The following is a 14,860-nucleotide window of genomic DNA, read 5'->3' on the forward strand; positions in this document are numbered from 1 at the left end:
CATTGCTGACATGCTGACCTGCACATACTACCCGCTGATGTAATTGTATGGATTACCCAATCTTGTAAAAGCATGCGAAACCCCCTTGCCTTTCCTATAAAGACCCCCAGTTTCTGGGCTTCGGGGTCGGCCCCTCTGTCTTTTGCACAAGACACGTGTCGACTCGACTCGGAGCTCCGCCATTAAACTACCTCAAGTAGTCTGCATCAAGTTTGCATCAAGTCGGTCTCTCGCACTTCCTTGGGTGTGTGTCGATCTGAGACTCGAGTGGGGTCTCCCGTTCGGGGGTCCTACATTGTGGGGGCTCGTCTGGGATCCCTGCAACACCCAGGAACCCCGAAGACCCCTTGGAGGTATGTTCATGTGAGTTTGAATGTTTGGGTGCGGCGCCGCTGTGTCTGTGTTTTTGGTTTCGATTTGGGTGTATTAGAGCAGATGAGGAACCCTGCTCTTGCAGCTGCCGCTGTGGCCCGTGAGGACCCAGTAGCTGCAGAAAGGGGACACCCTGGAACTGCAAGCTGCTGCCCTGGAGGAGGCTTCGAGGGCGGGAGCCGGTCAGGAGGGTCTGACCGTGCTTTTTCTGAATGAGGGAGACGGAGTGCTTCTTCTTCTAGAGAGAGAGTGCGGGACCCAGCACCCTTGGAGGTCGCGTTTGGTTGGCTGTTCAGAACCAGAAGTGGGAGAGTGTGTGTGGACGTCTTTGTGACTGTTGTTTGTGTCTCGTTTTTGTGCCTTTTGTTGGGTGAGATGGGGCAAACTGTGACGACTTCCTTATCCCTGACCATAGACCACTGGATGGACGTTAGGGCCAGGGGACGGAATTTGTCAGTAGAAATGAAGAGAAAGCTGCTGGTTTCTGCGTCTGTTGGCTTCTGCGTCGACTTCTGTAGCCGCCGCCGCTAGCCGGCACACACGCGTGCACCCCGGACGCTGGGCCGCGGTGGAGCCGGGAACCGCAGTGAGGCACGCTAGACCAAATGGTTCCACGTGGAGTTTATTTAAGAAGGGAAGGGTAGCCGGCGGGAACGGGAGTGAGAAGGGAAGGAAAAGAGAGAGAGGGAGGAGCGCTGCTAGGTTATATAGGAGTGGTGACGTAATTACAGGTAAAGGTGGGCTATGGAATTCTGGGTAGATGGCGGCCGTTGCCTGGGCAACGGACCTATACATTGCTTTGCGTGGTGTCTTAGGCCTTAGGTACCTACAAAAGCCTTGGCAGACTTTTTGCACCTCGGAATGGCTCACCTTCTGGGTTGGCTGGCCCCTGGTTGGAACTTTTGATTTTCCCACCATCGTGGCCATTAAAGCTGTTGTTTTTCAGGAAGGACTGGGGGCTCATCCAGACCAGCAGCTGTATATCATAGTATGGGAGGACTTAGTCCGATCCCCACCTGAGTGGGTCAGACCGTTCCTCACTTCTAACCACCCCCTGATGCCAAGGCCATTCCGCCCTACACCGGCTTCCCCCCATCCTGACAGGCTCCCGTTGATCATGGCTGTTCGGGATGGCACACCTGCAGCGAATGAGAAACCGAAACCGCCGATGAAAGAAGATGACATTTCTCCGGCGCCTGTCCCGAGAATCTACCCTGAGATAGAAGAAATTCCTGAGTGGCCCACTCCCCCACTTTATCGCTGTACCTCACAGCCTGCACCCCAACCCTCGGCCCCAACACCACCCCCTCCTGCTCCTGCTCCAGCTCCTGAGCCCGGGGGAAAGGGAGGGTCCTTCCTCAGGAACAAGAAGCCGACGAGGCACCTCCCCCGCCTCTCCTGAAGGACCAGCTGACTCCACAGTGGCCCTTCCCCTTAGAGCTGTTGGGCCGCCCCCAGGACCAGATGAACAGAATGCCCTACAGCTCTTGCAGTACTGGCCTTTCTCCTCCTCTGACCTCTATAATTGGAAAACTAACCACCTTCCTTTTTCAGATAATCCAGCAGGACTCACAGGGCTAATAGAGTCCCTGGTGTACTCACACCAGCCCACTTGGGATGATTGTCAGCAGCTCTTGCAGACCCTGTTCACCACTGAAGAGAGGGAGAGGATAGTCCTGGAGGCCCGAAAGTACATTCGAGACAACGCTGGGCACCTTGTCCAGACCCCAGATGGGATAGATGAAGGATTTCCCCTGATGTGCCCTCAGTGGGATTATAACACGGCACAAGGTAGGGAATGGTTGTCCAATTACCGCCGGGCTCTAGTGGCAGGTCTCAGAGGCACCGCACGACGGCCCCACGAATTTGGCTAAGGTAAGAGAGGTCATGCAGGGACCGACTGAACCCCCTTCAGTTTTCCTGGAAAGGCTCATGGAGGCGCACAGAAGGTATACCCCTTTTGATCCTACATCTGAGGGGCAGCGAGCCTGTGTAATCATGGCTTTTATTGGGCAGTCGGCCCCTGATATTAGAAAGAAATTACAACGGATCAAGGGACTGCAGGATTATACAATAAGGGATGTAGTTAGAGAGTCTGAGAAAGTGTATCACAAAAGGGAGACAGAGGAAGAGAAGCAAGAGCGAGAAAAAAGAGAGAATAAAGAGGATGAAGATAGGAGGGAAAAGAGGCAAGAGAAAACTTTGACTAGGATACTGGCCATAGTAGTAGGCAAAGATAGGAGAGATAGGAGCAGACAGCTAGGGAACCTGGGAGGCGGAAGATGGCAAGAGGCAAAGAGACCTAGAAGAGACCACCCTCCTTTGGGGAAGGACCAGTGTGCTCACTGCAGAGAAAAAGGACATTGGGCCCATGAGTGCCCCAAGAGAAAGCAGGAGACAAAGATATTGCCCCTCGAGAGTGATGAAGACTAGGGGGGACGGGGCTCGGCCCCCCTCCCTGAGCCTAGGGTAACCTTACATGTGGAGGGGACTCCCATAAATTTTTTGATTGACACAGGTGCGGAATATTCGGTGCTAAAAACTCCTCTGGGTAAGATTAAAAATGAAAAAACACTGGTAGCCGGGGCTATGGGACAAAAATCTTACCCGTGGACCACCTCTCAGACAGTGGACTTGGGAAAGAGTGTAGTAACTCACTCGTTTCTAGTCATTCCTGAGTGCCCCATACCTCTACTGGGATGAGATTTGCTCACAAAATTAAAGGCACAAATAACCTTCACCTCCTCTGGGCCAGAATTGTCCTGGGGAACTACCCCTCCACAAGCATTGGAACTATCTTTGCAATTGGGAGAAGAGTATCGGATTTATCAAAAGAAGTTAAAGGCTGCCACCCCTGAGAGGCTAAAGGACTGGCTTGATCGGTTTCCCCTGGCTTGGGCTGAAACAGGAGGGATGGGAATGGCAAGACAGGCCCCTCCAGTAGTGGTAGAGCTCAAGTCTGGGGCCACCCCCATTAGGATTTGTCAGTACCCTATGGGGAAGGAAGCTCGGGAGGGGATACGTCCTCACATCGATCGTCTAATCCGTGAAGGAATCCTGGTCCCCTGTAAATCTGCTTGGAATACCTCCTCCTTCCAGTAAAGAAGTCAGGGACAGGTGATTATCGCCCTGTGCAAGACCTTAGAGAAGTTAACAAAAGAATACAGGATATACACCCCACCGTTCCCAACCCTTATAATCTGCTCAGCACATTGCCGCCTGAACGAGCCTGGTATACAGTGTGAACAGGGCAGCTCACATAGACCAGGTTGCCTCAAGGGTTCAAAAATTCTCCAACCTTGTTTGATGAGGCCTTACATCGGGACTTGGCTCCTTTTCGGGCCTGCAATCCACATGCGACCCTTCTGCAATATGTAGATGACCTTCTCCTTGCAACTGAGACACGCGAGGAATGCGAGCATGGGACACAGAATCTCCTGGCTGAGTTAGGTGAATTGGGGTATCGGGCTTCAGCTAAAAAGGCACAGTTGTGCCAGACGGAGGTGACGTATTTGGGATACACCCTGAAGAATGGAAGCAATGGCTTACAGAAGCCAGAAAGTGGCCAGTGACACAGATCCCGACCCCAACCACCCCTCGCCGGGTAAGAGAATTTCTGGGAACGGCGGGGTTCTGCAGACTCTGGATCCCAGGGTTTGCCACCCTGGTGGCCCCCTTATACCCATTGACCAAAGAAAAAGGAGAATTTGTGTGGACTGAGGAACACCAATTGGCTTTTGAAACCCTAAAAAAGGCACTGCTACAGGCCCCCGCCCTAGCACTACCAGACCTAAAAAAGCCCTTTACCCTGTATATCAATGAGAAAAATGGAGTAGCAAGAGGGGTCCTTACTCAGACATTGGGACCTTGGAAGCGCCCTGTAGCTTACCTGTCAAAGAAATTGGACCCAGTAGCCAGCGGATGGCCCTCATGTTTATGGGCAATTGCAGCTACTGCAGTGCTAGTGAAAGATGCTGATAAATTGACCATGGGCCAAAATGTGACCATAGTGGCCCCGCATTCCCTTGAGAGCAGCATCCGACAGCCCCCAGATCGTTGGATGACTAATGCCAGGATGACCCACTACCAGAGTTTATTGCTGACTGAGCGAGTGACCTTTGTTCCACCTGCTATTCTCAACCCTGCCACCTTACTACCTGAAGCTGATGAAGCCCCCATACACCACTGTGGAGATATATTGGCCGAGGAGGTCGGGACCCGGTCAGACTTATCTGACCATCCCTGGCCTGGGGCCATGACTTTGTTCACCAATGACAGCAGCTTCGTGGTGGAAGGTAAGCGGAGGGCTGGGGCAGCAGTAGTAGATGGAAAATCTGTTGTATGGGCCAGCAGTTTGCCTGAAGGGACATCAGCTCAGAAGGCGGAGCTCATTGCACTGATCCAAGCCTTGAGGCTTGCAGAGGGAAAAGCTGTCAATATCTACACCGACAGCCGGTATGCCTTTGCAACCTCTCACGTTCATGGGGCAATATACAGGCAGCGCGGACTATTAACTTCCACCGGAAAAGAGATTAAAAACAAAGAAGAAATCCTTAGCCTGCTAGAAGCTGTTCATTTGCCCCGTAAGGTGGCAATCATTCATTGTCTAGGACATCAGAAGGGAAATGGGCCAATAGAAAATGGGAATCAAATGGCAGACTGGGTGGCAAAAGATACAGCACAAGGGCCACAAATTTTAACCATTAAAGCCCCACCACAGCCAGCTGAGGAGATTTTAGAAAAATGGACTCTCACAAGAGAAGAGGGGCTAGAATACCTGACTAATATACATCGCCTCACCCACCTGGGAGAAAAAAAGATGATAAAGCTGGTCGGTAAGTCCCCTTATCATATCCCACAGCTACACAGGATAGTAGAAGACTTAGTAAAGAATTGCCAAGCTTGCACACTCACTAACGCGGTGCCGAACAGAACCCATGGCGGAAAACGTTTAAGAGGGGATAGACCAGGGACCTATTGGGAAGTTGATTTTACTGAGGTAAAGCCAGCAAAGTATGGAAATAAATACCTTCTAGTTTTTATAGACACTTTCTCAGGGTGGGTGGAGGCCTTTCCCACCAAAAGAGAGATGGCTAACGTGGTAACCAAGAAGATACTTGAAGAAATTTTTCCTCGTTTTGGAATACCTAAGGTAATTGGGTCAGACAACGGACATGCCTTCGTCGCCCAGGTAAGTCAGGGATTGGCCAGACAACTGGGGATAAATTGGAAGTTACACTGTGCCTATAGACCCCAGAGTTCAGGACAGGTAGAAAGAATGAATAGAACTCTAAAAGAGACCCTAACTAAATTGTCCTTGGAGACCAGCGGGAATGATTGGGCAGCCTTTCTCCCCTATGCCCTGTTCCGGGTTTGGAATACTCCCGGAGCTTCAGGTTTAACACCTTTTGAATTAATGTTTGGGGCGCCCCCGTCCATTCACATGACCACAGAAGGAAAGGCTTGTTCTGACCAACTCCTCTCCTTCATCCCCCTGTCTCGCCTTCTAGCCTGATTAAAGGCCCTAGAGATCGTCTGAAAGGAGGTCTGGGAGCAGTTGAAAGAGACCTATACAGCAGATGACCTACAAGTGCCACACCGCTTTGAAGTGGGAGATGTAGTGTTGGTGAGAAGACATTGGACAGGAAGCCTCGAACCTCGGTGGAAGGGACCCTACCTAGTACTACTGACCACGCCAATTGCTGTAAAAGTGGAAGGAATCCCCACCTGGGTCCATGCCACACAAGTCAAGAAGGCTCCTCCCTCCGGACCTGATCAAGATGAGTGGATCCTAGAAAAGACTGATAATCCTCTTAAGCTGCGCCTGCGTCACCAGAACAACGTTGAGTGAAAATTTCAACCCACACACGCCGATTCGGCAGACTTGGGAGGTACTCAGTGAGGAAGGGAACCCTGTCTGGTCTACGATTGCAACACCCCCCCCCCCTTGGACCTGGTGGCCAGATCTCACGCCTGATATTTGTAAGTTAGCTGTGGGATCACTTTCATGGGATATTCTGGACCACACTGATCTGCTTAAACCCCCACCTGAGAACCAGTGTGTCCCGAGTGGGATCGGGAGTACATATGGGTGCTCAGGGCAATTTTATCATGCAAATCTCAGATCCGCAGCCTTCTATGTGTGCCCAGCCCAGGGACGGGTCCCGAACCTCCGTCATAGATGTGGAGGGGCACCAGACTTGTACTGTGCCACTTGGGGGTGCGAGATGATGGGAGACATTTACTGGAACCCGTCTTCCTCCTGGAACCTAATTACAGTAAAAAGAAACAGTAGTTATGACAGGCCTAACCAGGAGGAGAGGGACAGTTTCAAATACCCTGAAAGCGGATGTGCTCATAGTAATAGTCCAAATGGAGCCTGTAAAGGTAATTATTGTAACCCAATCCTTATAAAGTTTACCGACAAAGGAAAACAAGAACGCCAGAGCTGGTTTAGGGGAAACAGTTGGGGTTTGAGGATACATGCTTCTGGAGCAGATCCTGGTGTAATCTTCAAAATCAAGTTGACCATAGAAAAACCTCCCATGGTACCCATTGGACCTAACAAAATCCTCCCCGAACAGGGCCTACCTGCCAGGCCTCGGCCCCCAACCCCCATAACCATTCCCCCCATTCCTATGGGATCCACTAGAATGACCACTCCTCACGAATATGAGCCCCTGACCACAGCTCCCACATATCCATCCACAGGGCAGAGACTTCAATTTAGTCAGAGGGGCGTTCTATGCCTTAAATAGCACTGATCCTGAAGCTACTGCAAACTGCTGGTTGTGTTTGTCCTCAGGCCCCCCTTATTATGAGGGGATCGCTTACAATGGAGATTTTAATAGGACAAGCAGTCATGCCTCCTGCTCCTGGGGAACTGGGAAAAAATTAACCCTTACTGACGTAACAACACCAGGGGGAAATGCTGGCCTGTGTATAGGAACACCGCCACCCTCCCACCACCATTTGTGTAATCGGGTATACTCCATAGATAGAACAGATTCCAGTTATTACCTTGTGCACAGTCCAGTTGGGTGGTGGGCCTGCAACACCGGATTAACGCCTTGTGTATCTACCAATGTTTTTGATTCCACCCGAGATTTTTGTGTCATGGTTCAACTTTTGCCCTGAGTGTATTATCATCCCGTTTCTTATATAGAAGATAGAGATCACAAGAAAAGTAAGAGAGAGCCAATTTCAATAACCCTGACAATGATGATCGGGCCGGTATTGTGGCAGGAGTAGGAACAGGTGTGACAGTCCTAGTAGAAGGTAGGCAGGGAGCACAGTCTTTTCAAACTCTTAAACAAGCCATAAATGAAGATTTAGAGATGCTAGAGAAATCCATTAACGCTTTAGAAAAATCTTTGACTTCCCTATCTGAAGTGGTTCTACAAAACAGGAGAGGGTTGGACTTGCTATTTTTAAAAGAAGGAGGATTATGTGCAGCCCTAAAGGAAGAATGTTGCTTCTATGCAGACCATACCGGGATAGTTAGAGACTCTATGCAAAAACTCCGAGAGAGGCTAGAAAAAAAAAAAAAGCGAGAGCGGGTAGAACAACAGGGATGGTTCGAATCCTGGTATTCCAAATCCCCGTGGATGACCACCCTACTTTCTGCCCTCGCAGGACCTGTTCTCATTATATTCTTGGTCTTGGTCTTTGGCCCGTGTCTAGTAAATAAGGGTATAACTTTTGTTAAAAGTAGAGTAAATGCTGTACAACTTTTAGTCTTACAATGGCAGTACCATCCACTGCCCAGTAAAATAGAAGAATATGCTTACAACTATCTCAAAAGGGATTCATCACCTCATCCCCAGTCCCTCTCTTAAAATTTTAAGATTAAAATTATGGACAAAGAGAAGAGGGGAATGAAAGAGTTTTTACTTAAATAAAGGAGCTTCACTCATGGCCCAGAAACAAAGGCAGGCCAGGGCAAGCCTGGACAGCCCTAGCATGCTAGGCCCACCCTCAAGGCCATTAAGGCATTCCAGGAACTAACGGGGTCGTGAAGATAAGGAAGCTACCTCAGCTGAGTCAGGGACCATCTGGACTCCTTCTCCTCCTACCCCTCTGCTGACAATAGATAAGTTTCCCCGCTCTTCCCCATTGCTGACGTGCCGACCTGCACATACTACCCGCTGATGTAATTATATGGATTACCCAATCTTGTAAAAGCGTGCGAAACCCCCTTGCCTTTCCTATAAAGACCCCCAGTTTCTGGGCTTCGGGGTCGGCCCCTCTGTCTTTTGCACACGACACGTGTCGACCCGGAGCTCTGCCATTAAACTACCTCCTGTGTTTGCATCAAGTCGGTCTCTCGCGCTTCCTTGGGTGTGTGTCGATCTGAGACTCAAGTGGGGTCTCCTGTTCGGGGGTCCTACACTTGGAGTAAGTAGTTAGTTCACTGAGTTGGGCCTAAGGACTTGCAGGTGAGTTTTCCGGGCTGAGGCTAGAGACTACAGGGAGCTGATCACTGGGGGCCTATGGCGTCCCGGGCATGGCACAGAGAAGAATGCAATGGGCGGACTAGGTGGAAATGCTCTTGGAGGACAGGCAGCTTCCCCAGCTCTGCAATGCCACCATCACCACCAGGAAGCTAGGCATGGGAACCACCCTTCCCTAGCTCCCGGGATATTGTGACAATGGAGCCACGGTGAAGAAGCAGTTTAACCGCATGCACCTATTGGCCAACTGGACTACGGGTAAACACTCTGTACTGCCCGAGAAAACTGAAGCTTTAACAGATGAATGTGATGCTTGATGTGAGATGTTAACTTGACTGGACTAGGAAAATACATTCAGATTCAAGCTGCTTCTGTGCGTGGTTGTGTCTGTTTGTCACCCGCCGGACCTGTTTCCTTTCCTGATATCCAGAGTTCCCCCTTGGATTTAGTTCCCAGTTGGGACGGATCATGGCAGTTTACCACCACATAGATAAAAACAGATGTTCTTTTTTGAGTTCTCTTGTTTGTTTGGGGAAGTACAATTGAAGAACTGAATTTTTTTGTAAGTCACTTCTTGAATGCGACTCTGCTCTGATATTGGACAGAAAGAGATTCTGTGGGGTTTTTTTCCCCCAGGAAAAATCAAGCAGTGTGTGCATTGAAGATAGTTTTCTGAGTCCAGAAGTGTGTCTAAACCCATGAATAATGGCAGACCTTGCCAGACAGGAGAAGGCTTTTGACTGGCCTATTGATTATGTTCAAGGATTTAGATGTGGCAAACCCAAGCCAGGCTTGGAGACAAGCTATTTAATTATACTGAGATATTCTCTCTCATTATCTTCCCTTTTAAACCATCCTAAATTACATTAAGTATTTCTTTATCTAATTATACATTGGACTTTAAGAATAATGTAATCTTCCGTAATGACCACAGGGTTATCACTGTGGCCATTAATTATTGCCCCAGGATATATAGGGGGAAACCTCTGGAATTTAAAATTTTTTCAGATGTCTTGACTTCTAGATCATTGGGAGCACACACACACACACACACACACACAAATACACACACCTCAAACATTAGGTTTTTGTTGTTGCTGTTGTTCTTTTGTTGCCAGTTCTTGAAGCCCATTTCTACTTTCCTAGAATCAAGGCCTGGTAATAACTGTACACCATCTATGAATTAAGACAAAGGATGCTTGTGATGACAGTTGAAGTCTAAGAGATCTTGCCTGGAACTGAAGAGTATATTTAGGGGAACTTCTGCCCATGGGCTTCAGCCTTAAGTAGTTTCTTACATTTTGCATTATTTAATCTCCTTAGGACTCATTTTTACACTGATAAAACAGAAACTTGGAACAGGGGCATTAAAGTCCCAGAGTGGGACAGATTGCATGGTGTCGGTAGTCGGACTTTGTTGAAAAATGTTAATTTGCAAGAACAGGCTTTGTAAAGTAGATGAACAAGCTAGTTTAACCTCTACACCACTTCCTGTTTCTTTGTGTTAGCGAGTGATGCTATTGGTTTGCAGCAGTGTGACCTGTGGATAAAGCTAATTAAGAAAAATTCCCCTGGCCCTGCCTGCTATATGGGAGATACACCCTTGGTTGCTTTTCTTTAGTTGATTGCAATCTTATCAGCAAGAGTAAAAGACAAAAGACCTCAGAATTCCCCGTGAATACTTAAAAGCATCTAAGTGTCATTAACTAGATAGGCCACTGGATGTCAGACTTGATCTATGTTCTATAGATAAATTATCCTATACATATGGTGTCAGTTTGACAGTTACAGGCCTTCCCATTTTGAACCATCAGTGATATTCCAGGCCTAAGTTAGAAAAGTTGCAGGCTGTTGGGAGGTTTTTATTCTGCACCTGTCTTATCAGCCTTTGTTTCAATTAAACTTAAATGGGTTTAAACAAAATATGTATTCTTCAGCCTGCTCAAGAGTTGACCCAGTTGGATCCTCCACTAGATTCCTTCATCTGCTCGTTCATTTGTGTGACCCACCTTAAGGCTCCAGTGTGGGAACTCTTGATCTCATTTTACCAAGAAGTAGCCTGTCTACTGGGCATCTTTCACACTTTGATGAGACTAGAAATGAGGCTGGGACTAGAACTCAGGCTTCGTGCCCTTTCAGGCTGAAAGGGCACGTGTCCATGCCATGGAGTAAAGCATTATGGACATCAGGGAGATTACGCCCTGTTAAGAACTTTCTAGTAGGAGCTAAAGAAGTGGCTCAGTGTTTAAGTCCATACGGCTCTTCCAGACAGACCCGAGTTTGGTTTCCAGCACCCATATCCGGCAGCTCACAATCACCTAGAAGTACAGGTGCCAACATACAGAGGCCAGCATGTTGGGCTTCTATGGACACCAGTAATCACATGTGCATAGCTCCTCCCATGTAATTGACTATGTCTTTAAAAAATAAACTTCTAAGATTTAGAAATACAATGAAGAATGCGAAGCTGCCTGTGTATACGTTGGTGAGAAAGAAGTGTCTAGAAAAAGAAGCACAGATGCTATCACAGAGAAAGAGAAGAAGCATCAGGAAGTCACAGAAGAGATGGGACAGTGGGAGTAAACAGATAGCAAACGGTGCAGAGAAGAAAGGTAAGGTAAACACAGCACAAACCATGGGTCTCCATGGGACATGGGGGTGGGTGGTCATCCAAATGTAATATTTTGACTTTATTCTATTAGTTTTCTTTTTTTATATTTTATATAATTAATAAAACAGTGCTTGTATAAATATTTGCAAAAAGTTGATAGAGAGCATCCAAGTTGCAAAACTGTCCTGGGTTTGTGCTACAGTTTTCTAAGGGTGCATTCAGATCAGTGTAACAGGCAGACATAATGTGGTTTCTTATTCTCTTTGGTGAAACTATTCTTGTTACTCCTCACAGTATCACTCTGATAGCCACACTGTACAGGGTCTGCACTTCCTGGGATGTCAGACACTAAGGCTGGATCTACAAGAGGCAAGGACTGCCCACAGTGGTGTCAGCCCCTGGGCCTTACCCCCCACTTCAGAATGACCCAGTGACCTCCAACCAGGGGTATCAAGAATCAGGTAGGAAGCAATAGTTGGGGGGGTGAATGGTAGAAACTAAGGCAATCTCTACAAGAATCCAAATGGCCACACTGTGGTGTGATCAGGTCAAATCTAGTCACCACTTAGTAGATCCCATTGGTCGGTTGATTGCTGTTGATATGAACCCCTCACCCCCTAACTTAACTATTTCTTAACTATTTCTACATCTTGTATAGTTTTCCTTTTGCTTTTTCGAGTGGTACTAGAGATTGGATCTCTACTCACTACAAAGATATTTGTGTTAGCATAGATGAGATACTCCCAAACCAATGGATGTACAAACTGCAACATGGAAACCCAAGAAACATAAAAGATCGAGGCCACATGGGATAGGAGAGTAAGTCGATGTAGATATTCTAATATCTGATGAAGTAGGCTTCAGACCAAACTTAGAAGAAACAAAGACACTATAAACTAATAAAAAGAACAATTCATCAAGATATAACAATTATAAAAATATGTATACCGAATGTTTGAGCTCTTAATGTTATAACATATAGCAAAGGGCACAAACCATCATAGAAGTCTTGGTAAAAGTAGGTGATTCCAACACCTGACTCTACCTGATACCCACTAAAAATCAGCGAACAATGATCAAATAGATTTGGCATATATTGACAAAATATTATATCCAATTGCTATAGAATATAGAGTCTTCTTAGTAGTCCAAACTGTTAGTACTGGGACCTCCGACACCTGTGACATCACATAGGCAACAGAGCAACCTATAGGCCTGTTACCAAGGCAACAGCCATTATATACCCAGCGTTCACTGGGTCCACCTTTACCTGTGACTATGTCACTATCCGTATATGTTTGAGTAGTGCCTCCCTCTCTCTCTTTTTCCTTTTCTCTTTCTGCCACCACCGTTGTTCCCCATCCCCAATAAAATCCCTCGTGGAACTGTTTGGCCTGGTGTGGACTCTCTGTTGCTGCTATGGCCCGTGTCCTCACAGCGTGTCTCTGCTGCCCCTGCAGCGCTGTGCAGGCAGTCGGCCGATGAACTTAACACAATCACCTTCTCAAAATTCACATTGTTGGCAACAAAGCAAGTCTGATTAAATGCACAAGAGTTAAAATAACTTCTCGATCATATTTTTTTTAATAATCAGATAAAATTCAAACAGGAAGGTAAACCATAGAAATGTTGACCTGGTTGGCTTTATTTCAGGGGTGCAAAAATGATTCAATATACTCAAACAAATGTGAAAAAAATGACATAAACGTAAAGGTAGAAATCAAGTGGTCATTTCAGTCGATGCACAAAATGGCCTTTGACAAAGTTCAACATTCCTTCAGAATAAAAGCCCTCCCTGAAGGAAGTAGGAGTAGAAAGAATATAATCTCAACATAAAATGCTGTGTATGACAAATTGATAGCCAATATTCTATTAAATGGGGAAAAGCAATGCAGTTCCTCAGCAGAGACAAGGTGCCCACTCCCTCTGCTGTTGCTTAATGTGGAGTTGAAGCTGTATCTGGATTAATACAGCAAGAGGAATAGACAAAAAGGAATACTAATAGAAAAAGAAGGAATTGAATGATCTGTTTGCAGTGGACAGGATCCTGTACTAAAAGACCAGAGACCATCTGCAAACTCTTCAGATTTGATAAACCCATTCTGCAAAGTAGCAGGATACAAAAAGCAACACATGAAAAACAGAGCCTTTTTTATATGCCAGCAACAAAGCTGCCAAGAAAGAAATGAAAGCCCTTAAATTCTCAACAGCCTAAACCACCACCAACAAAACCACCACCACCAACCCCCATCCCAAAACAAACAAATGAGAAACAAACAGGGGAGGTTTCTTTCTTGTCAGTTCTTCTTAAGGCAGTAGAGGGGGGAGACCTTTGGGGGGTTGGGGGCGAGTAAGACTTGGTCTTACAAAATTCTGGGGTAAGACTTTGTCTTATGAGATATTTAGGGTTGCTGTATAATAAAAAGTTTACTTATCTAACTCTAAGTTACTATGCTGTTGTAGCTGACCTGCCTTCTGTGTTCTTCTGAGGCCAGAGACTGCAGTCTCAGGCACTTAGCACCTCATCCTAGAACAGCAGGAGATTAAGTAAAGGATTAATTGCTAGAGCCTTTTCCCTATTGTCCAGATGCCTCTTTCTTGTCTGGCTGGGGGAAGTTTGGAGCAATAAACTTCTCTTGAACCAGGAGAAGAGAATAACACTCACAGAAGGAAAAACTTTTACATAAGCAAATATGCATAATCTCACATAAGTTCATACACAGACTCATAACGCTCATTTATACATATCCATTAAACCATCCATGCAGTCTTACAATTACATGCTCACACACACACACACACACACACACACATTCTCAGTTACATACATACACATACACATCTATACTTACATATGCATATGGAGCAAAAGACTAAGCACCAGTGTAGAAAGAACTCACTCATTCTGGATGAAAAATGGTCTTCAATCTTTATTGCGTGGAGAAAGAAAAGGCTTCCACCCTTTTAATGCTAAAACCCATGTTTGTAAGAAAAAAGCTTTGTTCCTTTTAATAAGACTAAGCCTGGCTTATCCTTACTGTGGGACCAGTTCTGTCCCATGGTCAGGAGAAGCCTGCCTGCTCCTTCTGCTCTCTGTGGCATCTTCTTTTTTCTTCTTTCTCTCTGCATTCTGCACATCGCTCTCAGTTTTTTTAAATGTTACCTATAGTGTCTAAGTTTTTCCACTCTGCATTCTCCTTCTAATCTTGTTTTCTTCTCCTGCTCTGAAGTCACAACAATGCTCTTATTCTCAATGCCTTTTCTCTGAAAGCTATGCCTACAGTTCTAAGGTCTTCATGAGCTTATGTCTGTCTAAAAGGTGTTCTGACTAAAAACTTCTCCTCAGTTCCTCTCTCACCTCTGTTCCTCTCACCTCAGTTCCTCAGTTCTGACTCTTCTCTTTGTCCTCTGCACGTAAACATCT

General features: G+C 46.7%; 1 protein-coding gene across 1 annotated transcript; it reads left to right on the forward strand.

Annotated features, from left to right (window-relative positions):
* The first annotated feature begins 1,489 nt into the window (after window positions 1-1,489).
* Window positions 1,490-6,223, forward strand: LOC127679242 (uncharacterized). The gene is given in 5 exon segments (XM_052175350.1): window positions 1,490-1,752; window positions 1,811-2,228; window positions 2,230-3,457; window positions 3,460-3,906; window positions 3,909-6,223. Coding segments are annotated over 5 exon segments (4,671 nt in total).
* The last annotated feature ends 8,637 nt before the right edge of the window (window positions 6,224-14,860 follow it).

The sequence above is a fragment of the Apodemus sylvaticus genome, chromosome 1 (genome assembly GCF_947179515.1).
Source record: "Apodemus sylvaticus chromosome 1, mApoSyl1.1, whole genome shotgun sequence".
In the NCBI taxonomy this organism is placed as follows: domain Eukaryota; kingdom Metazoa; phylum Chordata; class Mammalia; order Rodentia; family Muridae; genus Apodemus; species Apodemus sylvaticus.